The following is a 27,293-nucleotide window of genomic DNA, read 5'->3' on the forward strand; positions in this document are numbered from 1 at the left end:
AACCCACTAAGTAGGGCAGCTCCAAGGTTGGTTAATTCAGTGGCTCAATGACATCATTAAGGATCTGGGTTCTTTTACCTGTTCTGCCATCCACTGTCTCAGCTCTGTCCTAATTTAGCTTCCCTCCTGGTTGCAATAAGAATATGTCCGGCCATGGAAAAGGTAATGTTTCTCTCTAGTGAATATTTTTCAAGAGTGAGGGCACATTTCCAAGTAGCTGCTTGCCCCCCAAATCTCACTCCCTTCACATGGGTCAGAAGTGAGTCCTGGGCATACATCAGACACTGGTAAGAGGAATGTGATGCCCATAGTGGAGGGTGAATTACCCAAATAAAAAGAGAGGAAGGGGCAGGAAGATGGGTTTGGGTAGACAACCCACCATGTAGGTTTCAGATGCCCTCATGAAGGAATAGAACCGAGAACTTTCATACCAGACACAAAGGTTGCCTGTTCCCCATTCCCCCAGTTTGATTTGCTCTGTTCATCTCCACAGACTTCTTTTTCAATTTCCTGCTTCTCTGGGCAGTCGGGCTTTCTTCACTCGCGTGGTCCATGGCCCAGACAAGGCTCCATTAGCTTCAACTTCTTCATTTCTTCTCCCAGTTGAAGTACAAATACCCAGCAGTGAACATATTCGCTAGGGAAGGCTAACAGCCACAAATGTGATTGAAATCTCAGCGACTTCAGACGATACAGTTTTATTTCTTGCTTACAACACAGCCCGGTTTGGGTGAGCGTGTGTGTGTGTGTGTGTGTGTGTGTGTGTGCGCGCGCGCGCACGCTGATCAAGGTGACCCAAGAAAAGCAGCAAAATCTTGATCCTGCGGTTGCAGCCGGTGAAGTCTTGCTTCAGGGCAGCCCAAACCAGGTCTGCTCTAAAGCTTGACTTCATTCCTTCTGTCTTCCTGTCTCCAAAGATTTCCCTCCCTCTCTCTTGTTTCTGCCTCTGCCTCTTTTGTTGTTGGGTCTCTCTGTTACTGTGCCCCTGTCTCTTTTCTCGTCTCGGTTTCTTTCAACTCTTTGTTTCCTTTTTTCTCTGTCTCTTGTCCAAAGTGGTGATTTATTGGGGCAGCAATCACACCTCCTACCCAGTTTTTTTTCTCTCTGTTTTTTTAATTTTTATTTTTTAAATGTTTATTTCTGAGAGAGAAAGAGAGAGAGGCGGGGGGGGGGGCGGGGGGGGGCGGGGACTGGACAGAGGATCCAAAGCGGGACTTGGCACTGACAGCAGAGAGCCTGATGAGGGTCTTGAACTCATGAACCATGAGATCATGACCTGAGCCGAAGTCAGATGCTTAACCAACTGAACCACCCAGGCGCCCCTTCTCTCTCTGTTTTTTTTAAACCATAATGCCCCTCAGCAAATAGTAACTGAAGATGCTTTTCTTCGTGAAGAAGTAAAGAAGGTGTGTTCCTGCTCCCCCCTTTGCTTCCTGTTCCCCCACACACTTGTTCCCTGCCACTAGAGCATGTCAGGTGCTTCTCCAGAGGGGGAACAGAGACCGGAAGTTGTAGGAAGGAAGCAGCAGAAAGCAGTAGACTGAGCCATGCAGTGGCAACAAGTCCTGGCTTTGTCTCAGCTCTGTCTGACCCTCCAGATGACCCAGGACTGCCATCCTAAGGCTTTAGGGTGTCTCCTGGCCTGCTACATAACTGTGCAGAGCTCTTTGCAGTTTTTAAAGTACACATGCTGTCAGAATCTCCATAAAGGGGATTCTACAGTAAGGATGCTCTATCCATTCTATGGGTCTAGGGAGCGCATAGGCTTTATCCAAGGTCACAGAAGAAGGTGGTGACAGTGGCTTCTGCTATAGGTAGGGCCTCACCAGCTTCTAGCTCAAGGGCAGCCCTTAGTAAAATGCTGCTGAGAATTTGCTGAAATACTCCGGCCACCACAATGATGGTGATGATGATAATTAATATAGTAAGTCCTACTATGTGCTATGCAAGGTACTAATTGTTTTATATGCAATATCTCACTTAATTCACCCCACCCACAACTAGCTCTTTCAGGTAGATGCTTGTATCATCCCCATTTCATAGATAAGAAAACTGAGTTACAGAGAAATTTAGTAATTAGTCTAAGAAAACTGCATAGCTAGTAAATGCAATTGACATGAATAGGTGGGTGGAGGGATCAAAGGATGGATGGATGGAAGAATAAATCATTAGGTAGTTGGTTAGGGACTTGGGGCTAATAAAAGATTTTAATACCCCATCAGCTTAGTCATGTATCAGCAACTTAAAGGCAAGGATTAAGTTAAGGAAATAACAAGAGTCCTCTCTCAAGCTGCCAGTTTACATGGACAAGTTCATAAACAGCTGCATTCACACTCAGTCAAGGATAAATTCATACCAACCAGTATGCAGAGAGACAGATACACACACACGGACAGAACAGAATCTTACATTGATATACAAATATAACTAACACAACCCAGTTACACACATGCATGCACACACACTCAACCGGACATACAAACACCAGGATGCATGTTGCATTTAAAGCCAGACTGGACTTACTTCCCACAAGAACACACACCTTGCAAGGACATGTTTAGAGACAAGGTCATTCACAGACAAGGAGACAGGCAGAAATGCCCATCTATCGGAGACATGCACACATAAACAGAGATGTTTTACACACACACACACACACACACACACACACACACACAACACACCTACCCCAGTAGGCAGAACACAGACAGCATTAGCGTCTCTCTGGCAAAGCTACAAACAGGGCCCTGTCAGGTTTAGCTATATTCTAGCCACCTCCCTTTTTCCCTAGAAAGACACTCACCTGGTTCTTGCTAAATATGCAAAATTTAGGGTCCCTCCCCTCTGTGCTTTGTCTTGGAGGAGATACACCGAACCGGAGGTGCTCCATCCAAATTGTTTTGATGCTCCAAAGCTGGGCAGTGCCTCTGTCCCACCTTTTCCTTCCTGGTCCTTACCAGTCCAGTCTGTCTCTTAATCCTCACACATTGATATATATATATTTTATATATAATATATTCATATATATATTTTTTATATATAATATATATATATTTTTTTTCCTCAGGGTCAAGAACAGAGCCAGGTATATAATTGGTGCCATTTTCAGCTTAAATGTCACCTACCCAGGGAAGACTTCCTAGATTCCCTCAGGCTGGATGAGATTCACACCCCCCCTCACTTGCAGGAGCACAGACATGCACACACATGCACTATAAAGCCCGTAAATGTATATCTTGTATGACACTTGTCACAACTGTAATGAGAATTATTATTATAATAAAACTATTATATAAGGTTATAATTAAATAATTATTGGCATAGCTATCTGTTGGACTATATAAACTCCATGAATTCAGGGACCAGGTATGATGACAGGCCTCGGTGGGCACTCAGAAATTACTCAACAGATGTATCTATTAAATACCTACTACCTGCCAGGCACTATCTTTACATTCCTCTTCACCAGGACTTGGCAAAGTGAATGTTAATTATACTCATTAAAAAAAAAACTTTTAAAAATTTATTTTGAGAGAGAGAGGAAAAGCATGAGTGGGAGAGGGGCAGAGAGAGGGAGAGAGAATCCCAAGCAGGCTCTGGGCTGTCAGTGCAGAGCCCAACTCGGCTCGATCTCATGAACTGTGAGATCATGACCTGAGCCCAAACCAAGAATCAGACGCTTAACTGACTGAGCCACCCAGGCGCCCCAGTTACACTCATTTGCAGATGAGAACCCTGAGGGCACTTGCTCAAGTTCACACAGCTAAAATAAGGAGAGGCACTCAAACTCAAGGCAGGCAGTATGCCTTTGACTCCAATCCACCAAGCTGTCTGGCCCTTGGCAACCTCCATCTCAGCCCGCACTCAGAGTCTGTTCCTGACCACCCCCCCACTGTTTTCTCTTCCGGACTCACTACTCCCCCCCCCCCACCCCCCCAGCTCGAGCACCCCCCACCATCAAACTTGTTCTTAGAACACATTATCCATACTCAGGTACAAGTAGTGGATGACTTAGATTTCCCACGGGCAAATTACATAGTTACAAGGAACCGAAGATGTAAACTTACAGGCCTAAACCCTATTGGTGGAATTTTAGGCATGAGCTAACCAGGAAAGGAGAAATCACACCAGGAGTCCACTGCCTATATTGCTGGCCAGAGGCCAAGTCTGTTTCCGTTGGCTGCCTTTCCTCCTCCACACTGCCAGCTTTGTCGCATTCGCCCCAGGCACCCCCCCCCCCACACACACACCCCGCTTCTCTTGCCAGGTGAGCAGGCAACCTGGAGCACAGCAGGAAGAGCACTGGCCCGGGTCAGGAGGCTTCTGTCACGGCAACAGCTCTGCCCCAATGGGCTCTGTGGCTTTAGGCAGCCCCTGGCACTTCCTGGGCCTCAGTTTCCCCTCTCTCCCAGAGTGGGGGAGGGGTTGGATGACCTTTTAGTTTCCTTCCAGCTCTGGACGTCTGCCTCTGACAGATGGGGCTGTCCGGTCCTTAGTCGTAGGAGCTCACACTTGCAGGGCACTTACTGTGTTTGGGCACTGTTCTGAGAGCTCCACCTTTATTACTCACTCGACGATGATGTGCACACTGGGAGGCATTGTCCCCATTTTACAACTGAAGAAACAGGCCCAGAAGAAGTTAATTTGTTTGCTCAAGATCACTACTCCATTGCGGCATAAAATATTATCCCCAAACTTCGGGGTGTAAAACAACCAGCATTTATTCTGCGGGCCAGGAATTTGGGAAGGGCTCAGCGGAGCCATTCTTGCTGACGCATCTGTCACGTAGTTGCCGTCAGATGTCACTCGGGCTGCATCAAAGTTGGACACCCAAGATCACTCGCGCATATGCCTGGGAGTTGATGCTGGCTGTTGGCGGGGGGCTCCGCTGGGCCTACGTGGCCTCTCTAGCAGGGGTGTCTCAGGGTAGTCAGGGTTCCTATGAGGAAGCTGACTTCTCCCAGGGTGCTTAACCCAGGTGACCCAGGAAGAAGCTGCAGGAAACTTTCTGACCTAGCTTCAGAAGTTATGCATGCCACTTCTTCCCGCATTCTACTGGTTACAAGCCAGTCACTAAGGTTGACCCAGATTTAAGGGGAGGAGACATAGACTCTACTTCTCAATGGGAGGACAGTCAAGGAACGTGCACACATGTTTTAAAGCCACCACAGTGACTCAGACGGTAAGTGGGAAAGCCAGAATCTGAACCTCCATGCGGGGTCTGAATGCTCAACCAGCCACACTGTCTACTTTCGACATTTAGGGCCTGGTTCCTGGGAGTCTCATGGCTGGTCAATCAGACATTCTTCATGGGTCCCTGATTCTCCTTCCCCAGCTCCAGGCCAGCCTTCCCTGACCTCTCTGTCGTCCTTGTGCCTTCTCTAAGGCCTCTGACTGCCGCCTTCCCCCTGTCTTCCTTCTGCCACGGTCTTAGGAGGTTAGCAGAGCAGTGGACAGAGCACCGGCTTTGGAGTTAGGCTGCCCAGGCTCCATATATATGATGCGTCAGATAGTGATAAGGGCTAAAGAGAAAAATAAAGCAGGGTAAGGAGGATTTGGCATTTCAGGAAGGGATGCCGCTACTTTCTAAAGGGCGGCGAGTGAAGACTTTACCAAGAAAGTGATGTTTGAGCACAGGTCTGTGAGAGTGAGCCACGCAGCTCTCGTGAGGGAAGAGTGTTTCAGCCAGAGGGAACAGCAAGGTCAGGACACTGGGTCTGGAGCCAAGTGAGCCAGGGGTGTGGTAAGAGGTAGGACAAATAGGGAGCAGAGCCAAAGGAGAGTTAGGAGAGCGTCCAACTTGGACTTTGACCCCAGAGTGAGATAGACCAAGGTGGGTTTTTTTTTGTTTTGTTTTGTTTTTGTTTTTTTGTTTTTTTGGCAGAGGAGCAGCAGTCTCTGACTTCCATTTTTGACATCCTGATGCTGACCTTGAGGATGGAAGAGGCCATGAACAAGGACCAGAGAGCCGTTTCTAGGAGCTAAGAGCAGCTCCCAGCCAAAGGCCAGCAAGGAAACAAGGGTCACAGTCCCACAGCCATAAGAAACTGTATACTGCTAACAACCTGAGTGAGCTTAGAAGGGGCTTCTTCCCCAGAGCCTCCAGAGAAGAGCCCCATCTGGCTGATACCCTGTGAGGCCCCAAGCAAAGAACCCCATCAAATTTGCTTACACCTACAGGCCTGTACACTAATACATGGGTGTTGTTAAGCCTCTCAGTTTGTTATGCTGCAATAAAAAACTAATACACATGCTATCTTAACTTAATCCTCACGACCGTCCAAAACGGAGGGTCTCCCCCATTATACAGATGAGGGAACAGGTCAGTGAGTTGAAGGGCTCTAGGCCACGCAGAAGGGTAGTGCCACAGCTGGGACTGAAACTCTGGGATCTTGCCACTTCCCCAGCCTGCTTTTGTAAAGAGAGTGTGAGGACATCTGGCAGGGGTCGGACATCCACGGCTTGCCTGGATGGGGACCTCAGGCCCCGGGTTAGAGAATGGAGTTCGGGTTTCTGATTAGGATTATGTTCATCCCGGGGGCTCTGAGTGTCTGAACCCAGGCGTATATGAGTCTGAAGACTGTGGGTCCCTGGAGGGGTATATGTGGCTGTGTCTGTCTGAGCCTGTGAACTTGGTCAAGTGGGTCCCACTGTGCGTACATCTGAGGGGGTCTGTGCGTCAGAATATACCCACCACCGGGAGCGACCAAGGCTATATGTCTGCGTCTGGGTGTGAGCATGCATGTGCCCACTGAAGTGTGTTTGAGTGACTCTCTGGGTCTGTGTCTGAAGGTAACCGTGCAGGAGTCCGCCAGCGTTTGTGCACGTGTGAATCAGCATTGAGGGAGTCGATGATGGCGGGCACTGAGTGTCTCTGTGTGCAGGTCTGAGAGTGTGTGCCATCTGAGTGTACAAGTGTCTGTGTGTGTGAATTCTAGGACATCTGTAAGGAGTGTGGGTACGTGGGTGTTATGTGCCTGTCTGAATGTCTCTGCGGGTCTGTGTGGGATCTGGGGGTCTCCTTCTGTGACCAAGGGGTCCCTGTTTTTTGCTCTGCGTCTTGTCCCGTCCCCCCCCCCCCCCCCCCCCCGTCTCCCGTCTCCATAGGAGTCTGTTGTGTGTCTGTGGATGTATCTACCTCTGCAGGTCTTGTGTGAGAGTCTGAGGGTGTCTGTAGGTATATCTACCTGTGTGGGTCTCTGGAGTCTGTCTGAGGGTGTCTGGGGATTGATTCCGCAAGTGTCTCTATGAGTGAGTGAGCGAGTCTGTGGGAGCACCTGCCTGGGTGTGTGTATGAGTCTGAGGGTGTCTGTGGTGTAGCTCGCACAGTGAATGCAGTCGTGTGGGAGCCTGTCTGAGCTCCTCTGCGGGTTCATGTGTTAATCTGAGGGTCTCCGTGGGAGGCTGAGCGCTGTGCGCCGGTGGCTCTGAGTGTGTCCCTTCTGAGCCTGTGTGTGCCCCGGGTGAGGCCTCTGTCGGTAGGTGACTGGACGCCTGCATCCTGGGCGAGTCTGAGGGCTGAACGTGGGGTTGGGACAGAGTGGGGGGGGTGGGCACGGCCCCGGGACTGGGGCGCAACCCTTCCCTTCCGCTCCTCTCGCGGGGCGCGCACACCTGCCGGGCTGGGGGCGGCGAGGAGGGGCCCCACCCGCGCCCTCCAGGCTCCCACGCCCCCGCGCGCGGCGCCCCCTCCCCCGGGCGGCGCCGATTGGCTGCGGCGGCCGCTCCGAGCCCGCCCCGCGCGGCCGGCTGGGGGCGCCGCGGGCCAGAGCGCTGCGCCGCCACCTCCGTCGCCGCCGCCGCCGCCGCCGCCACCACCACCGCCGCCGCCGCCGCCGCCGCCGGGAGCACAGCGCGCCTCGGGCTCCGCGCGCCGCCCGCTCCCGGCCCGCCCGCCGCCCGCCGGCCCCGCCGCGCCCGCCAGCCCCGCCGCGGAGCCCCGGCCTAGCCCCGGGCCGCCGCCACCACGCCGCGCGCCGTACTCCGCGTTAAGAATGGGGCGGCCAAGCTGCCCAAGCCGCCCGCCGCCGCCGCCGCCGCCGCGGCCGAGGCTCCGGGCGCCGGCGCCGGCATGGAGCGCTCGCAGAGCCGCCTCAGCCTGTCCGCCTCCTTCGAGGCGCTCGCCATCTACTTCCCGTGCATGAACTCCTTCGACGACGAGGACGCGGGTAAGCGCGCCGCCCGCCCCCGATCCCCGGGGCGGTGTGTGTGGGGGGGCGGGGGCGGAGGTGGTCCCGGGAGCCGGGGCCGGAGGCCCCCTGCCCGACCGGGTGCGCCCTAAGAGGGGGCCACTCTCTCCACCCCATTGGCAGTCCCGCTCGGGATACGCCCCCACCCACGAGGCCTCAAGGTCTAGAGCTGCGGTGCCTTCTAGCCTCCAGCTGTCCCCAGGGACCCCGAGCTCCTCTGCATTCACCCCTTTCCCGCAGGTGGGCCCGTGGGGTCGCCCGGACCAGCTCTCTTTACTCACCCGAGCCTGCCGGATGCCCCCTGTCTTGTCCCTGGATCCGACCTGCCGCCCTCCCTGAGCCTCCCGCCTGTGGTGCCCACTCCTCGAGCCCCGGGGCTTTGGCAGCCTCACCCCTGGGGCTCTGACGCGCCCCCCCGCCGTTGGAGGTGGCGCGCAGACCTTACTTCTCCATCTTTGTCTTGCCTGCATCCAGAGGCTCCCTGGCCAAGACCCCCGCCCTGCGCCCAAGGCCTTGAGCGTCCCCATTTGTCTCTCCTCTTCTTCCCCCAGAAGCTGGGGCTCCGGACTCCTGGTTCCTATCAGACTGGGGCGGGCCGCGGGAAGACTGGCCGGGTGCGGCCTTTCCTCCCCGCTCGTCCTGGAAGGAGACGTAGGGCGGCGCCAACTCCTCACCTGCGCACCCTCCGGAGTGTGCCCGGCCCCTGGGTGCTCTTGTCCCTGGAGTAGCCCCTTTGGGTGGGCTGAACCCGGTCACCATCCGGCGGCCCGAACCTCGCGCTCCCGGGCCTGCGCGCAGCCTCAGCCAGAGCCCGAGGGGCGGGGAAATGTAGGGAAACCTGCTCTCTGGGGCCCTGGGATCGGGAAGAGGGAACGTGAGGGCTCCGGATCTGTTTCCGCGGTGAAGTAGCGAATCCACCAACAGGTGGGGCAACTAGAGGGCTTGGGTGAGAGTTCCCCAAAGAGTGCCAGATTGGGAGTCGGCATCAGGTTCCAGTCTTGCTTCTCAGCTTATTAGCTGTGACCTTGGGCAAGTCATGTCACTCCTAGCCTCCATATCCCCATCTGTAAAATGGGATGGCAGTCCCTCAGACACGGGGTGCAGTTAAAAATGTTTTCTGAAAATCTGATGTAACAGAAGCTGAACATCTGAGAGTGAGTTCAGTGAGAGGACAAAAACGAGAGGGGTGTAGGTGGTGGGGAGTAGCAAAATGGTTTCACGGACACTTTTGAGAAGCTGATGAAAATATGAACTGTCTCTTCAAAAAATACACATACGAACCATCCTCAAAATTTTGTCTGCAGTGTTAGGGAGTTTATGGGTCCTGCTTAAGATTCCCTGCTTGCAGAGACCCTTGTCTGGTCACCGAGTTATCTGGTGAGACATGGGATGGAGCCGTGGGTAATGGGTGCTCATGTCCTCCTGCTGGAGCAAGAGGCAGGTGGAGAAAAGGTTCTCCAGAAGAATTTGTTGGCCAAGTGAATGGATGGGGGAGGGGGTGTGTGTGAGACAGAGTCCCCACAGACCTAGAGTTGGGAGTAGGGTAAAGACGGTTATTGCAAAACCATTGTACAGAATCACCATTTTATGGGAAAAAATAACCGAGGCTCAGAGGGTTAACTTATCCCTTGATGTAGCTGAGGGAGGTCATTATTCTGGCCAGGTAAGGAGGTATGGAGGGGCTGTGCAACACAGTGGCCTCCACTGAAGGAAATGAGGTTAGCATGAGGGCTGGGAGAGGGATCCCCACCAGCAGAAGTGAGATGATGCTTCCACCTTTCACTTAATGGTCAAGGACTCTCCTGAAGTTCAATAGGCTACCTGGTCTCAAGAGGCAGGTTGGGCAGGAGCATGGGTTTGGAGGTGCAGGGACAGGGACAATGGCAGGGACAGTTAGGTTTTTCTCCTAAGTCATATCCCATGTCATGGGTCAGACGCCTTGGTTATGATTGCTGGTTGCAGGCAAGTTGTTCCGATTTCGCTTAAGTCAGAATAGAGTCCTTGATGTTATAATAGAGATTTTTTTTTTTTTTAAAGATCCTACCTGATGTTTTTTCCAGCAAGTTTCTTCAAATTCTTGTCTTGGACTCGGAAGAGACCTCGAAATCATCCTGTCCAACCCCTTTTTGAGCTCAAGTGGATGAGTGTATGTGTGTGTGTGTGTGTGTGTGTGTGTGTGTGTGTGTGTGTGTAACCCAAGGTCATCCAATGAGGTAGGCATAGAGCTGAGACTAAAATCAGGTTTCCAGTTCTCTTTCCAGTAAACTATTAGCCCTCTGTCTGAAAGAGGATTTTTTAAAAAACTAAATCTAACTGTGTAGAAAATGGTTCCCAGGTGAGGAGGCCCCAGGGAACGGCTGCCAGCCAAGAGTTTGGTTTGGGCATCTTGGGCTCATTGTCTGCTCATCTTAAGGGATGCTTTGAGTTTGGGAGGGGGAGGGAGAAAGTCAAGTTTCATTTCCGGAAGACTAATGAGTGTGTGGTAAAAATCGGAAGTAGGAAACATTGTCTTGGTGCTTAATTTCTCTTGTTCTTCTCAAAGTCATTAATTTTCTCCTAAAAAAAGCCTTTTGGATTTATTCTTTTAGAACAGCACCGTGCTGAACTAATTTCTAAAAGCAGTTTGAATAATCTATCACATGCTAGACAGAGACTGCTTCAGTAGGAGGGCTATCAGAACTGGCTTCCCTCTGCCTTCCACTGCCCTGATCCCTCCTCCCCTGGCCCATGAATGCAGGGCTGTCTGATGGCTTAGAGGTGTGTCCCTGATGGCTTCTGGCTCATCTAGATGCCTCCTCTCTGATGCTGCTTCCAAATCCTATTGAATGCATCGTGTCCATCACCCAGGTTGAGCCAGAGCCATCTTCAGGGTTCACCTGCACCTTCAGCTGGTTACCTGAGAAACTGTGTGAGGAGAAGTCTATTTCATTAGTCTTAACTGGGCCAGAGTATTTTCCTGCATCGGGCTTGGGAGCCTTGGACATTTTGTGAGCATAGGAAGCTGCTCCTTCCTCCCACCCTGTTCTAGCCACCCTAAAGCTCAGGATGCTGGTCATTGTAGATTCCTAGAATTCTTCCCAAGGAGCATCTCTGCCCCAACCTTGCACTCTGAACTCATTTCTTATGCTGCTTTTGTCCCTTTTCCAAAGATGCTGGGGGCTTTAGAGAGACATGGACTGGGGGGCATTTTCCTGTACATACCTTCATTGCTCAGCCTCGCTGGCTCTGGGTTTGTAATTGGGGAGTTAGATACATGACCTCAGCTTTTTCATCTGAATGAGGGAGAAAGTAATAGTGTGGACTGCATAGGGTCAACATTTTTTAAATTATTACCTTTTGATAGGCATCCTCCTACACATTTTAAATATATTATTTTAATTCTTTTGTCATAGCAACCCTATAAAATTAACATTTAACATCCCCATTATCAGATAAGAAAACTGAGGCACAGAGAGTATTTGTTCAAGGTCACTCAGCCAAGAAGTGAGGGAGTTAGGATTTGAACTTGAGCAATCTGACTGAAACGTCTATGCTTTTGATTATTACATTGTTTTTGCCATGCAAAGGGCTTAGTACAGTATCTGGCACCGGGTAGGCTCGCAATACCTGTTAGCTATTATCAAATTATCAAATAAGATTTGTTTCTGAGCATGACTGTAAACTAGCATCTGTGGGATTCTCAAAATGTTAGCTTTCATAATTTTTGTAAGCTAATTTAATTGCATTGTGAAAGCTATTAAGGCAGAGTTGGGCCCTCTTTCTTGGCAGCGGTTTAAAGATGGGGATTTGGGGGACTTGCTTGTGGAACAAGAGGGTGGGGAGCAGTCCAGCTCCCTGTTTCCCCGTTCTTCCTTAACAGTTAATTTTCTTCACATCTATTGTCTTAGCCTTGCTACGGTGCATTGGGGCACTGCTGGGGAGTAAGGGTATCTCCACTTTACAATAAATACCAAAGGCGGTTGTTAACATCAGGGTCTGGAATTGAGGATGGTGTCCCTGAGTCTGACCAAGTGGGTTCGGCATCCAATTCTCCCTGGCCTGGGAGAAGGGCGGAGAAGCGGGAGCAGCCAGCTCTGATTTGCCCATAGGATGCTTCGATCCAGCACTAGAGAAAGTTGCCATGGCAACACCGGGCCGGCTACCAGTCCCTCGCTTAGCGGTTAGGGCCACATCTCTGGGCTGCAAAGCCCTTCACTGCACCGCCTTCTTCCGCTCAGGCCAAATCTGGTGGGTGGGGCGGCATGGTGGATGGGTCCCACAAACTAGTACCAAAGCCCACTCCCGTTGTTTTTGGAGAGGGGGAAATAGAGGGGTTTGTCTGAGTTTCTTCTCCTGGATTGTGGGGCGGAGATGCCTGTATCCTGCCAGACAGATCCCGGCAGGGGGAGTTAGAGCTCTCATTCTTGCCCCCACCCCAGGCACCTGGAAGGACAGCACTGGACCTCCTTCCCCACCCCCAATCTACTCCATTTGGCAGAGTTTTCTTTCCCAGACCAAGTGCTAACTTTTGTCCTTGAAATTTGACCTGAGCTTTCTCTGAGAAACAAAACGTCCTGCTGTCCCACCCCTTCCCTCTGAGTTGGTGGGTGGGAACACAGTGCTTCAGCCTCAGAGCAGGACTAGGACTGAGTGGATAAGGGGGAAAGGTGAGGGAGAGGCCTTAAAATATCCTTCGGGATCGGGTCCACTTGAGGTGTGAGGCCGAGGTTTTGAAGCCTCCATTCCCACCCTTTTTTCTAGGGCAGGCCACTTTCTGTCCCCCTCAGTCCCCTCCCTCAATTTACCACCAAGTGCTGTAATCTTCTGTATGTTTGGGGAGTTGTGCAGAACTCTTCCAGATTTGGGTAACTGAGGCCTGGTAAAGAATTGAACCAATTTTTTTTCCATGGTTCATGTCACAGGGTGGGGTGAGAGTATGGACCCAAACTACTTTATCTGAGTCAAATTATCCTGAAAGAAGCATCTCAGAAGAGTCGGGTGCATGGGGATTCACTCCTTCCCCCACTACCCAGATCATTGCCCTGCAGAACTGCCTCGATGCCTTGAGAGCTCTTTCCTTAAATCCCTCTCCCTCAGACACCCCCCCTTCCCTGTCCCCAAGCAGCCAGACTCATGGCTCCTGCTTCCTTGAGTTTGCAGTTGCCAGAGGCCTGTCTGGATCTGTTTGGTGGGAAGCGGGAAGCGGGAAGAAGGGCTCCATCCACCTCGGCTCCCTCTGCAGGTGGCGCTCTGCCTCCCTCCCCACCTGTCCTCCTGGCAGGCTGAGTGAGGGCGGGGCGGAGGTGTGGAGGAGAGCGGGAGTGTGAGAGCGCCTCCGTGTCAGCTGACCTCTCCAGGCTCTGGGCCTTTTACTTTGCCTCCTCTTTTCATTTTGGCTGTGACAACCATCGCTTCAGCGTTTCTTTGAAGAATTGCTGGAGAGGTGCCAGTCTGGGCGATGTGCTCAAAAGGGTGCAAACACGTCCTGCGCTGTAACCTGTGCCCCCCACCCTGTTCCAGGGCTACTTGCAATCTCCCTGTCTTACTGTCATCCCCGTCTTACTGTCAGATCTCCAGTGCGGCAACCCCCCCCCCCCCAGTCACCTGGAGTGACCACATTGCAATCCACTGTCTCCCCTACCAGTTACTCCATGGGGCTAGCATTGGACTCCACTATGGCTCTGGGGCCTCAGGCAGGTCCTTTAACCTTCCTGAGCCTCGGTTTCCTCTTCTGGAAAAAGGGTTAAATATCCTGTCTAGCATCTCTTAGGGTTATAAAAATAAAATGATTGAAAGTCTTGCTTGGCTGTGCTCCGTGCTTTCCCTGATCTTACCGGATTCTATAGCAACCAGAAGGGTAGCTACTGTTACAGATGTACCCATTTTGCTGATGGGGAAAAGCCAAGCGGCTTAGAGTAGTTTAATGACTTTCTTGGGTTGCACAGTGGTGATTCACAAACTGAGATGTGTTTGACTCCAGAGGCCACCCTCTGCCTCTTGGCATGAAATGAGATTCCAGGTGGGAGAGGGCTGTGTATGCCCTGGGGGCTGTGCTCGTGCTAACAAAACAGCAAGTGACAGAGGCTGGGGTGTGGAGTCCTGTTCAGATTCAGATATGCCCCTCCAGCATCTGCCATCCCACCCCAGTCCACTGGATTGCCTTTCTGACCATCATTTCCTGGATGATCCCCATCACGGGGCTGTGCCTGGCCTCCTTGAAGAATCCAGTTGTCTGCCCTGGCCCTGGGGGCCGAGCCATCACCTGCCTCTCCAGACCGATGTAGGCCAGGGCTGGATTATATTTAACGCTGTGCTATTTCTACTTGACAGCTCTAGAGCGCCATCCCCCCTCCCCTTTCTCCTTCCTCCCTCCTCCCTTTCTGATTCACTCGGAAACTGACGTGGCTGATGTCAGTGCCTTATTCTTAGCCCCCGTAATTGTAACTGCATTTAGCAGTGCGCACTTCATTAACAGTTTCTGCGATGGGGGAGTGAGGTGACTGCGTGCCTGGGTAGGGACCTGGTGGGGGTGAGGAGGGGGCAGCTGCTGCAGGACCCCGGCCAGCTGCTGCTTCTGGATGGACCAGCTGGGTGGCTTCTAGGCCTGGCCTCCCAAGACTGGCACTCTTAGAAGGAACCTTGGAGAGCATCTAGTCCTTCCCTCATTAGGCAGGGAAGGAAACTGAGGCTCAGAGAGGCAGAATGGCTTGCCAGAGTCACATGTTCCAGATCCAGGGCTCTGGCCTCTGAGTCCAGGTTTTCTTCTTTGGCATTTACTTATTCAACTAATATTTAACTAGCTGCTCAGTGCCAAACAGTATTCTAAGTGCTGAGGACATATGAGGGAACAAGGCAGACATGGTTTCTGCTCTCATGGAGTTATGTTCTGGGGTGGGGGAAACAGACAATAAACAGGAAGCAATTAAAATATAAGTAATTTCAGATTGTGTTAAGTGAAATGAAAAAAAAAAACTGATGGGATAGAAGATAACAATAAGTAAGGTAGTCAGGGAAGACTCACTGAAGAAGTGACATTTGAGTTGCGGCCTAAATGATGAAGAGCCAGCAGTGGGAATCTGAGAGCGTAGAGTGATCTAGGCAGAGACAACCACTGGTGCAAAGGCCCTGAGGTCAATGTGAGCTTGGGTGTTTATGGAACAAAAAGTGTGGTTTCATAGAATGGATGAGGGGACACAAGGTCAGAGAAGTAAGCTGGGGACAGATCGCTCAACCTTGCAGACAGTAAAGAGTATCAGGTGGGGAAACCGGGTCCAGAGGGGGAAGAGAAAAGGCCCTCCATCTGTGTAAAGTCAGGGAGAGAAGCCAAGAACTCATGCCTCCTGAATCCCTGTCTATTTTATTCCTTAGACATAGGTGGCTGTGCCTTTAAATGCATCGCCCGGCTTCGTTTCACATTGTAGCTGGAGGGCACTGTGGAGTCTGGGCAGGGCTCCTGCTCCGCCCTCCCTTGCATGCCCACCTCCCCTCCTTGAGTCTTACCTGACCCAGCTTCATAGCTCCTCAGGCTGATGTAGCCGTGAAAGACCCCAGGGAGCTTCTGTTTTGCGACAGAGAGAACATGGCTTTGGAATCCAACAGACCTGAATTTTCATCCTGCTTCTGCCACTTCTAAATTGTGTGACTTTGGGCAAGTGGCTTCAGCTCTCTAGGGCTCCATTTCCTCATCTGTACAATGGGGGAATAGTAAGTTCTTCAAAGGGTTATCATGAGGAATAAGTGGTGTGATGCCCAGGATGCACCTAGTCCAGAATGGGCATGTGGAATGAAGGTTTCCTCGGTTATAGGGATGAATGAGATCGTGTGTTCCATGCTGAGCTCATAATAGATGCTCTCTTAGGGGTAGCTGCTGCAATTGTGGCTATTCCTGTCCGTTTCAGTGGGTCACAGTCACCTAAGGGGCTTGTTAAAACTCAGATTGCTGGGTGCCACCCCAGCGTGTCTCATTCAGCCTGGAGTAGAAGCTGAGACTCTTCATTTCTACCAAGTTCCCAGATGATGCTGATACCAATGCTCCTAGTCCAGGGACCCTGCCTTGGGAACTACTGGGTTAGAGAAAAAAGCTGGAGGGAAATGAAGGGTTCTTAACATAGGATGTCTCCTGGCTACCTGTGTCTTAGATGCTGGGACATTGGGTACCAAATTCAGTAGCTGGGAATAGTCTTCGGGCGTTCCTGTCTCCAGCACATGGTCTCAGATCAAATGAGCCTCAGATGCTGCCCTGCTTTGTACCGGTTTAATGTGTGGGACCCCATAAATCCCTTTGGAAGTCATCTGTATAAATGATAAATGAGTCAATGTGAATAACACATTGGGCCTTAATATCGTTTTGTGGGATATTGGATTCAGTTCTGGGGATTCTGAGGGGTTCAAGTCTAGTGCCTTTACCAGAGGGAACAGGACACAGTCCCTTTCCTGAATTGGAGAAAGGCAGGGCTATGTCTTAAAACCGGCAGGTTCATTTGAGGACAAGCCTCTGCTGGGAAAAAGTAAATCAAAGGAATCATCGATGTTGAGGGGCAAAATGCTGGGAAATGCTACCAAGGGAATTTACTGAGTCAGTTAATTTAGATGTGTCTAAGAAAAGGGTCTCTGGTAATTTTCTGAGGAAGGTTGAGATTTAGCTCAGGTTGGAGGTAGTGGGGGACAAAGCTTATGATGTGATAAGATTCCCACCCAGTCCCATAAAACTCGGAGTCTGAAGACCAAGGCATTTACAAATAGTTTCCAGGTGGGACTTGTCTGAAACTGATAGGAAGGAGTCTCCGGGAGAGGGGGCTCAGGGACGGAAAGGAGGACGGGCTTTGGCTTTGAGTCTCTGCCATGTACCGGCTGTGTCTCTTGACTACGATATGTAACTCTTATGTGCAGCCTCATCTTTTGCAAAATGGAGTGAATAACTCCTACCTTGTGAGACTTAGAGGTAACGTACGTACTACCCATAGGGCATCCGGGAGATGGAAGCTACTGCCTTTCCAGCTACGGTAGACTGCCTGGGTGCAGGACGGGCGGGATGGCGGGGTGGGGCCTCACACCTGGGGTTGGGACTCGTGGCTCTGCTCTGGTTTGCCGGTGTTCGCTGTGTGCTGAGTGGAGCCCAAGAGGCTGCACGAGGAATCAGGGAAGAGGTCTCCGTTCAGCCGCTGAATTTCAGCATCTTCTACAACCACTTCCCTTTGTCTTTTGGGCCTCAGAATGCCCATCTGCAGAAGGAGGGTCTGTTTAGGCACAACCAGAGTCTTCCAGAAAACAGAGGACACTTGTCCAGATCCTCCCCCCGCCCCCCATCTCCTCCTTTGCATTCCGACCCTGCTCAGCCCCTCTGTGGTCATTTTTATCCCCAGAGTATCCCACCTGGCACCATTTCTCTCTAGCTGGTCCTTGGCTGATTGGTCATTGAATAATTTTGAAAAGATTAAGTGCTATTTGGAGTAGGCAATAAATGCAGATGGTGCGGCATTAAAAATTTTTTTTCTTTATTTTTCAGAGAGAGAGAGAGAGTGTGTGTGTGTGTGTGTGTGTGTGTGAGAGAGAGAGAGAGAGAGAGAGAGAGAGTCAGTGCTGGAGGGGCAGAGAGAGGCAGAAAGAGAATCGCAAGTAGGCTCTGAGCTGTCAGCACAGAGCCCGATGTGGGACTCAAACTCACAAACTGTGAGATCTTGACATGAGCCGAAACCGAGTCAGACGCTTAACTGACTGAGCCACCCAGGCGCCCCTAGATGGTGCAGCATTTTAAAAGCACGCAAAGTATCCAATGAAAACTGTCCTGGATGCCTCCATCTTCTGACTCTCCTGCCCCGTCCCCAGGACAAACACTGTTTCCAGCTCTTTCTGCTGTTACCGATGATATGTTACAGTGAAAAAGCCAGACCTCACCAATGACACGCAAGGAAGCATCCGTCTCCATCCCTCCCACCTCAGCCACCCAGTCCTACTCTTAATACCATTGTGGTCTTTTAGGCTGCCAGCTTCTTCTTTATTTTCCAGTTAGCAGATTCTTATCTTTTTTTAAATGTTTATTTGTTTTTGAGAGAGAGACACACACAGAGCACAAGCTGGGGGGGGGGGGGAGGCGGGCAGAGAGAGAGGGAGATACAGAATCTGAAGCAGGATCCAGGCTCTGAACTGTCTGCACAGAGCCTGAAGTGGGGCTCAAACTCACAAACCGTGAGATCGTGACCTCAGCTGAAGTCAGACGCTTAACCTACTGAGCCAGGCGCCCCATCCGGATAGCGGATTCTTGTTAAGCACTTATGGTGGTGGTTAGCTCTGCGTCAGGCACTGTGAAGGTTTGAGAGTAGTCAGACCAGGCAGTGTAGCTTGGTGGGGTTTATGATACAGACTCTGCAGCCAGATGGCCTGGGTTTGAATACTGGCTTTGCTGCTTATCGGCTGTGTGACCTTGAGCAAGTTACTTCTCTGAGCCTCAGTTTCCTTAACCATAAAAGGGGTTAATAATAGCTCCCCCCTTCCCTGAAGGTATGATGAGGATCAAATGAGTAAGTATTTGTAAAGTGCTTTGTAGAGAGCCCACACACAGCAAAAGTGTGTCAAGAGTGTAAGCTATTACTATCTTGGAGCCTCCAAGCTGGGAGTCTCTCTGAGGTCATCTGCTCGTCTTCATTGAGGCCCAGAGAAGGATCGCCTGGTTTGGCCAAAGCCTCACAGCAGGTCTGTGGCAAAGCCGGGAATAGAGCTGATGTTTTTGGATTCCCAGCCAGGGCCTTTTCCTCTCCTGTGAGGTGCCCCAAGTGGCCACTGTGGACCCTGTCTGCACCTGAAGCTTTAAGTCCTCACCCTGCATCTCTAACACTCAGTGTCCCTGGGAATTGCTGCCTGGAGTTGCCTGGGGAGTGGGTGGGAGGATGTGTCACTAATTGGGGCCTGTAATGGAAATTAATTAGTTCCTCAGCAAATGTCTCAAGAAACATCTTTCATCTGCCTGGGCCCAACATCAAGACTGAACCAGGCGCCTCTGGGCCCCAGGCCAGGACCAACCCATCCCAAGCCATCTGGCCCCCGGAACCTGCCACTTCTGCCCAGCCTCTGTTGGGTGTGCTCAGTTCTGGGAGCGGGACCCCCACACCGGGAAGTTTGGCCCTGTTGGGAATCAAGTGGGTGCCACTAGCCCCGGAGAAATGAGCATGCGGAGTGTTCTTAGGCTCCTCCCAGGAGTCTTCACGTTGAAAAGAATGCAGGGGAGGGAAGAACTCTTCCTTCCTGTTGCTGAGCCTGAGACTTGGGCTCTTGTGCAGGTGATGTGCTGTGCAGTCCTTCCAGGGGAGGCCTATTAGAGGGATGCACTATGGGCAGGAAAAGAGGCAGCTAAAGGTGGGCACTCAGCTGTGGGCTAGCCTCAGCCTGATTTGCGGGAAGCTCTAGGGAGCAGGTGGCATTGCAGAGTTGACCGGCCTCCTGCGCTCCCATATCAGTCGGTCATTGGCTATGGGCAGTCCCCAAAGGTCAGGACATAACTCTTGGGGCAAGGCAGCTCCCATTGGCTAAGGGCAGTTCTCCAAAGAAGGGGCGGCTGTGAGCCAGGACCTGCAGCTGCTCACAGCAGCTATGGGATGGCTGTCCTGCTTGGTGAAGGCGATCTGGCTAGGCTGGATCCACCCGCTGACCGTCTGGAAACTTCTGGCTGAGCAGTGTCCACCCCTAATGCAGGTCACCCTCTCCACAGCCCCACAAGGTGTGTACGATGATCATGGTAGGTGGGCTGGAAGAATCAAGGATCTGGATGGACTCTTGACTTGGCCACGGTCACACAGCTGTCGCGGCCGGCGTGACAAACACCGAGGTCAGGGTCCTGAGGGTAGGGGAATGCAAGAAAAAAAGAGAGAAGAGAAAGTTTGGGAACAGGAGGGTCCCCTGGGCTGATGGCCCAAGTGACGGCTTTATTGTTGCTGCACACAATCTTTTATAATATAAGACTCTTATGGATCAGGTCATTTTAAGAATAAACAGGTTTCACATGATCACTGTCAGCCAAAACATTTAGTTCTGTGTACCTTGTGAACTTTCTGAACAGGTCATAAGACCTTGTTGATAGATTGCTAGCAAAACACAGTTCCCATGTTTGTGTCTGACTCGGGGTAGAAAAAGGGAGGTAGCATTACTGCCAACACCTGCAGACCACAGGCTTCAGGAATTAACTTTCTCAGCCTTGACAAGGCTTTTGTATGCCCTTGAAAGTGGGGGAATGGGAGGGGGAACCACCGGGTTGGCTTGAGTCAACAGGGAACGTTGCTCGACCCGGTCTCAGCCTGGCGCCGGGGCCCGGCCTCCCACATGAATGGGAGGGGGAACCACCGGCTTGGCTTGAGTCAACGGGGAACATTGCTCGACCCGGTCTCAGCCTGGCACCGGGGCCCGGCCCCCGACACACAGCTAGCGAAGGGTAGGACAGGGCTTCAAATCCAGGTCTGCCCCCAGCACTTACGGTCTTTTCCAACATTCTGTACTGCATTTCATTTTTTTCGTGAATGTATTTGTATGTTTCATGCTTCTTAGTGGGCTTCTAAGTACCTCTCTGAAGGTTGTCTGTCTTGATGTTCAAGCCCTTTGGGTTTGACAGAACATTTTTGCCTGTTTGAATTCACCTGATCTTGGAAAATTGACCCTGTTTCCAGAGAGGTGGGCAAAGGCCCCCATAGGCTGCCTGAAGAGAAGGGTTAAGGGATAGCTGATTTGTCATGGAATGAGCCCTGGATTTGAGACCCCATTTCTGCCAGTTTGCCGATTGAATGACCATGGGCTCCTCTTTGAGCCTTGCTTTCCTCTTTGGATGAACAGGTCCATGGCTATAAGCCACAGGTAACCCTGAAGGTATTCTAATAATACTGCACATAGCAAGGACATGGCAAGGTTTTGACTGGGGTGGGGGTGGGGAGTTCAAAACCAGAGCTGACCTCTGCAGTGTGTGTGCAGGGAATAGTCTCACATTAAGGCCTGCAAATGGGCACAGTGACACCCTGCTGTCCAGGTTTGGGTTCCCCCAGAAGCAGTTCCTGAAACAAGGCTTTGAATAAGTATTAGGATGGACCACATGAAATTGCCATTTTTAGGAGTCAAACAGTCACATAGCAATTGTACACAGTTTGTGTGGTTCACAGAGGTGATCACTGAAAACTTCAGGAGAGGTGTGAGAGAAAGTGAGTTAGGGAACGAAGTGATATCAGCCCCTGACTGAGGGCAAGCAGGGTTAAGTCTTGCTGGGGGCTTCTGGAAGATTGTATAAAGGGACAGACAGTGGTTATTTTAGTCTTTGTGGACCATAAGGTGTCTCTTACCACTGCTGTTACACAGTTGGAGCTCGAAAGCAGCCAGAGAGAATATGTAAATGGATGAGTGAGGCTGTGTTCTAATAAAACTTTATTTACAACAATAAGCAGTGAGCTAGTTTAACTTCTGGGTGGTAGTTTGCAGACCCCTGGAGTAGAACAGGCACCCCGGTTATCCCACCCAGGGGGGAGGGAGCTGGGGTATGTATACAGCAATTGCTGTCAGTCAGTGGTTGAAGGCCGTGGGGGTTGGGCTGGGGAGTATTTGTTGCTGTCCTTTCCCGCCTGCCACAGGTGGTAGCCCTCAAGCTACAAAGTCTAGTTTCTGGCAACAGGAAGTCAGGCCAGTGGTCACTGACGGTAGTAAAGATCCAGGACAGGGGACCAACAACATCGCTTATGCCAGTTTTGGGGGATGGCTGTGCTTGGAAGAGTGTACTGGAAAGAGAATGGCAGCATGAACAGGAAAACACATTTTGGGGGGGGGGGACAGATTATTTTTTAACTTCTTATTTCCAGGCTTTCCAGCCATTTGTTACTTTTAGGCAAAAACTGGCTCCTCCATTCTTGGCAGTCTAGTTTGCGTTTTCTACCTCCATGCCTCTGCTTCAGCAGTTTCCTTTTCTGGGATGCCTTCCCCCTCCTCCTTCAGGGCTCCAATGCCACCGCCTCCGGGAAGTACACTTCTCTCTTCTCACAGGGAGTTGATCGCTCCTCCTGGGCAATCACAGCACTTTTCTCTCTCACAGGCGGTTGCAGAATGTGGTTTCTGTCATTTTTCTACTGCCACACCAAGAGCTCCTCCGGATCAAGGACTGTGTGATTCCCTGTCTGTATCCCACCTCAGGGGCATTGATTTGGGAAAGGTGGAGCTGAATCCCAAACCCCTCCCTCCCTCCTATGCTCCCTACCACCTCCGTTTCTCCCTCTTTTCTGCCAGTAGTTGCTGTTGGCAAGGCTCTGTCCTAGGTGCTGATGACCCAAGAAAAACCCAGTCTTAATCTGTCCCTTAAACTCTCATGGAGTTTACTGTCTGGTGGGTGGAGGGGCTAGGCATTAGATTACCCAAAGGAATAACGAATAATTTGTTCACTACTGTGGTAAGTGCCGTACGGGACAAGTGGGGGGGGGCCAGGAAAGGCTCTGGCTGGGAGAACTGACCTGCCCTGGGTTGGGGGGTGCAGGGAAGGGGCCAGCTAAGCTGAGATCTGAGGGATGAGTTGGCCAAGTAGGGGAGGGGGGGACCCGAGACAGGATGCCATCCATATGCAGAGAGGACAGACTTAGAAGTCAGTTAAGGGAGTAAGGGGTCGAATCCTTGATTCTCTCAGTCTGTATGGCTGTCTCCCCTTTTCTCCTCTTTGCTACATAAATGGGAGATATTAACTGTAATTGCTACAACATGGCAGAATTATGGGTAGTTTGGTCTTTTTTTTTTTTTTTTGGTAGTTTCCAAATTTTCTACAATGGATATGTCATGGTGAAAATTGAGAGCTATCCCCACTGGTAGTTGTGTGACCTTAACCATGTCATTTAATCACATGGTGCTTCTCCTTCCCTCTCTGTAAAATGGGAAGAATATAGTGATGATTTACACGCAGCGCCCATCACATTCTGACACTTCACCTCCATTCATTTATTCAAGCCTTACAACTACCCTGTGAGGTAGATACTATCAATATGCCTGTTTAATTGGTGAGGAAACAGGCACAGAGAGATTAAGTACATTGCCCAAGATCACACAGCTCATCAGAGTCAGAGGCAGGATTCATATCCAGCTGTGTGACTCTAAAATCTGAGCTTAACCACTTGGCTATACTACCTACCTCTCAGGGTAGGAATGAGAATTAATGAGAGGACATCTGTCAAGCCCTTAGCCCTTAGCATAGTGTGTGACACATAGTGCTCTGTAAATATTAGCTCATGTTATTATTAGCAGCTGTGCAAAGGCCCTGTGGTGGGAGGGGCACATGGTGTTTTGAAAACCCAGGGAAGGGAGCATGTGGTTGGCAAAGTAGCAGGACTAGACCATACTAGATCTTTAAAGTCAAGAATCCTGGACTTACGGACAGTTGAGCCCCAGTTGGGTTTCTCAAGGGAAGCCACAGACTCAAATCTGGGGTTTGCAAGGACTTGTCTGGCTGCAGGTGGGAGCCAAGAGGCCCTGGGATGACTCCTTTTGGTTATAGTGACTTTCCCCAAATGGGTCTGACCATTCCAGCATTGAATCCTCAGACCATGGTGATGATGATCTTCGGGTGTCTCGGCTGGCTGTGTGGGCTAGAGTGCAAGACACAAAAAAGTCAGGAGTGTGTCACCAGGCTGGTCTGGTGATGCTGGGAGGCTGGGAAGTGCCAGTTTGAAGGCAGGAACAAATTACTCTCCTGGAGATGAGGCCGGGCCAATTCCTGCCGTGTTACATTATTAAATTTGTAATCTTCGTTCTAATACTTCCCAGCAGTGAATAAGAACCAAATTTAAAATGCTGGCTTTACATTTCTGGAATGAAGCTCTTTGTCAAGAACTCTTGAAACCCATAATTTCTCTCCAGAGGTGAATGTCTATATCTTTAAAAAAAAAATTAAAATTAAAAAATAAAAGAAAACCACTGTTTCGGGTAATGGTTGCACTTGAAGGATTGTCTGAAACCCCAGCCCTGACCAGGAATTGGGAATAGGGTCTGTATGTCTCCAGGCCCAAAAAGAGCTCAAAGTAGGACAGGGCCTACAGATACCCGGGGCTGCCCCAGAAATTTAAACCCCTAAATCTAGGCCTTGCCTGAGAAAAAAGGTGACAGAAGCCTCATGTTCACCTCACCACACCCCACCCCAAGTAGCTGACAAATTCATTGATTTTTGAAAGGGTTTGGTACAGATCGGGCCACAGTCCCCCAAAGAATGGACCCATATCAGGCCGTGCAGGTTTTCTCATGACGTGTGGTGAGTGGTGGACCTGGCTGCTGGTGGAACCATGGGCTGTACTGCCTCTGTACCTGGCCAGCAGGGCCCTGGTTTGGGGCCCGCAGCATTACTAGGCAGCTCTGTGGCCCTCCTCACTGGATGGGGAGTCTATGCATGAAGGGGATATGCCCCCCTGGGCCCCTCTTTCTAGGCCATATTCTAGGTGTTTGGGACCCTTGAATTTTCTGTCCAAATGGCCCTGAGTCTCCTTATGGGGTCTGTGCAGACCCCTTCCCTAGGTCCATCCTCCCGAGGGTGGACTCTGCCCATCACTGGTGTCCTGATAAGTGGCTCCAAAGTGGCTGTTTGTGGAAGTGAGAGCAGAGCACAGATGTGCAAAGTGGGCCCCTTTATATGTGGGGGTGGGACTGAAGGGAAGAGGCAGGCTTCAGCTGAGGACCCGCTCTCTCCTCATTCCATATTCAGCCATGGAACACTGTGGATTCTAAATTTGAACCTGTGCTGGCCTTCAAGGTCATTATGGAGGTATATTTGTCAGAACAGAAGGATAGAACATATTTTATTCAATAGCCTAATTTATAACTTTTAAATATTTAGAGCAAGTATGAGGGCCTCCATTGTACTCTTGCCCCGGGCCCCACAATTTTAGGGGCCCTTTCTTTGTGTCATTCTCTGAACCAAGAGTGAGAACCGCCCAGGGATGGCCCTTCTCTTCATAGTCCCATTTGCAGTACACATGGCTTACAAGGTACCTTTGTGCATATTAGAGAAAGGCACTCTCACCCCCACCCTGGGTGATCGAATAAAGAAATGGTGGGGCGCCTGGGTGGCTCAGTCGGTTAAGCGTCCAACTCTTGGTTTCAGCTCAGGTCATGATCTCATGGTTTGTGAGTTCAAGCCCCACATCAGGCTCTGCACTGACAGCACAGAGCCTGCCTGGAATTCTCCCTCTCCCTCTCTCTCTGCGCACCGCCCCCTTCCCGCCGCCCAAATAAATAAATAAACTTAAAAAAATAAAGGGAATGGTATGTCCTGTGGAAGGATGAATTAGAAAAAGGCCCCTCCTTCTCCAGTGCCAGCTTGGTGTCCCGCTTGGCAAGGGAAAACGGGCTGTATTTCTCTCCTGGGCCCAGCCTCAGTTGGGCATTTTTGTGCAGGTAGATGCTTGTCCAGTAGTCTCCAGGGCCCCACAAACCTGAACCAGAGAGGAGCCATGGGCAAGACCAGAGGGAAAGTGCTGACACTCTGAGATCCCAAAATAATCAATAAGTCATTTTACATTTTTTAAAAAGTTTATTTATTTTTTTTAAGCGAGAGAGAGCATGCACACAAGCAGGGGAGGGGCAGAGACATGGGGACAGAGGATCTGAAGCCCCTCATTTTTCATTTTTAATAATCATCCTCATCATGGGTTGCCTGGATGGCTCAGTTGGTTGAGAATCTGACTTTGGCTCAGGTCATGATCTCTCACAGTTTGCGGGTTTGAGCCCCACCTTGGGCTCTGTGCTGTCAGCTCAGAGCCTGGAGCCTGCTTCAGATTCTGTGTCTTTCTCTCTGCCTCATCCCCCACTTGCACTCTGTCTCTCTCTCTTCAAAAATAAAAAAACATTAAAAAAATAATCACCCTCATCATGATGGTAAATGTTTATTTTTTTTTCATACATGCCAGGTACTCTGAACAGTTTACCTGGATTATCCTATTGAAACATGAGAATATGAAGGTGGCAAAATTGTCATACCCATTGTACTGATGAGGAAACTGAGGCTCAGAGAAGATAGGTTCTTCTTTGGCCCAAGGTCATTCAGTAGTAAAGTCAAACAGGCCTGCCTGGCATGTGAGTCTGTTAGCTTAACCACTGCTCTGCACTGCCCTTTGTGATTTTTGAAAGCATTCTTTATGCAGCCAACATATTTACTGATCCTTGCTCCAGTGTGCTGGGTACTTGAAGGTAGGACAGGGGCCTCCCTCAGCCGAGAAGGAGAGAGGAGCAGAGCAGATAACTGGGTGACCCCATTGAACAGGGGGTGTGAGAAGCTGTTTACCAGGCTGTGTAGTCACGGAGGAGCTTCCTGTGGTTTCTTGATGTCTGGGGGTTGGGGAGGTAGGGTAGGGAAGGTAGGTGCCTCAGGAGGATGTGGGGCCAGAAAAGAAGTGAGTGGTTAAGAAAGGCTCTAGTGCCCTGGCCCTTCGTGGAGACTAGAGCTCTGTTGTCCTCTTTAGGCCTCCTGGGCCCTTGCCGAGAGGGGCGGGACTCACTGCCCACCCCCAGCCACCATCCTTTGCAAAGGTGGAAAAATCATTTGCTGTGGTTTTGGCTGGGACGATTTGGGACCTGGCCCTCTGAGCCCTCCCAGGCTGGCCCAGTCCCTTCACGGAGCTCCTGCTACACTGGGAGTGGTAGAGTCACCACTTGGCATTTTAATTTTTTAAAACAATATTGTGCGTTCACTAGTTACAAACACTTGTACAGTTACACTAGCTGACATTTCCGAGCACGTACCACATTCCAGCTGCTGTGCTAAGATTTTACATGCGTTACCTTGTACAGTCTTCAGTCCTGTTGCTATTCCCAGACTCCCCCCAAGGTCACAACCTAGCAAACAGCAGGGTCGGTTTCCTTGGGTCTAACATCCTCAGTCTGTGCTATGTGTCCCCATGGTGGAGATTTTGAGAAACATGCAGAGAAAGCACACAAAAAGAAAATAAAGATGCCTCCGATTCTGTCATCCAAAAGCAGAATGTTTTAACCATTGGGGCTGTTTGTCTCCAGTTGTGTGCGCGTGTGCGTGTGTGTGTATGTGTGTGTGCAGGAATGTGTGTTTAAACCAAGGCAGGGTCATGCTGTGGTAGTGTTTTTGTAAACTGAAGCCACTGTTTAAAAATCACCTTAAAAGGACCTTCG

At 50.8% G+C, this 27,293-nt stretch overlaps 1 protein-coding gene across 2 annotated transcripts in view; it reads left to right on the top strand.

Moving 5' to 3' along the window:
• Nucleotides 1-8,017: 8,017 nt before the first annotated feature.
• The window catches only part of RIMS4 (regulating synaptic membrane exocytosis 4), a 61,710-nt gene continuing 42,434 nt past the window's right edge, over nucleotides 8,018-27,293 (top strand). For both annotated transcript variants that reach the window (XM_042980323.1, XM_042980324.1), the window contains exon 1: nucleotides 8,018-8,168. In XM_042980323.1, the coding sequence (XP_042836257.1) occupies nucleotides 8,072-8,168 (97 nt within the window). In that variant the 5' untranslated portion in view covers nucleotides 8,018-8,071. The remainder of the gene's footprint in view (nucleotides 8,169-27,293) is intronic.

This window comes from Panthera tigris, chromosome A3 (assembly GCF_018350195.1).
Source record: "Panthera tigris isolate Pti1 chromosome A3, P.tigris_Pti1_mat1.1, whole genome shotgun sequence".
Lineage (NCBI taxonomy): Eukaryota > Metazoa > Chordata > Mammalia > Carnivora > Felidae > Panthera > Panthera tigris.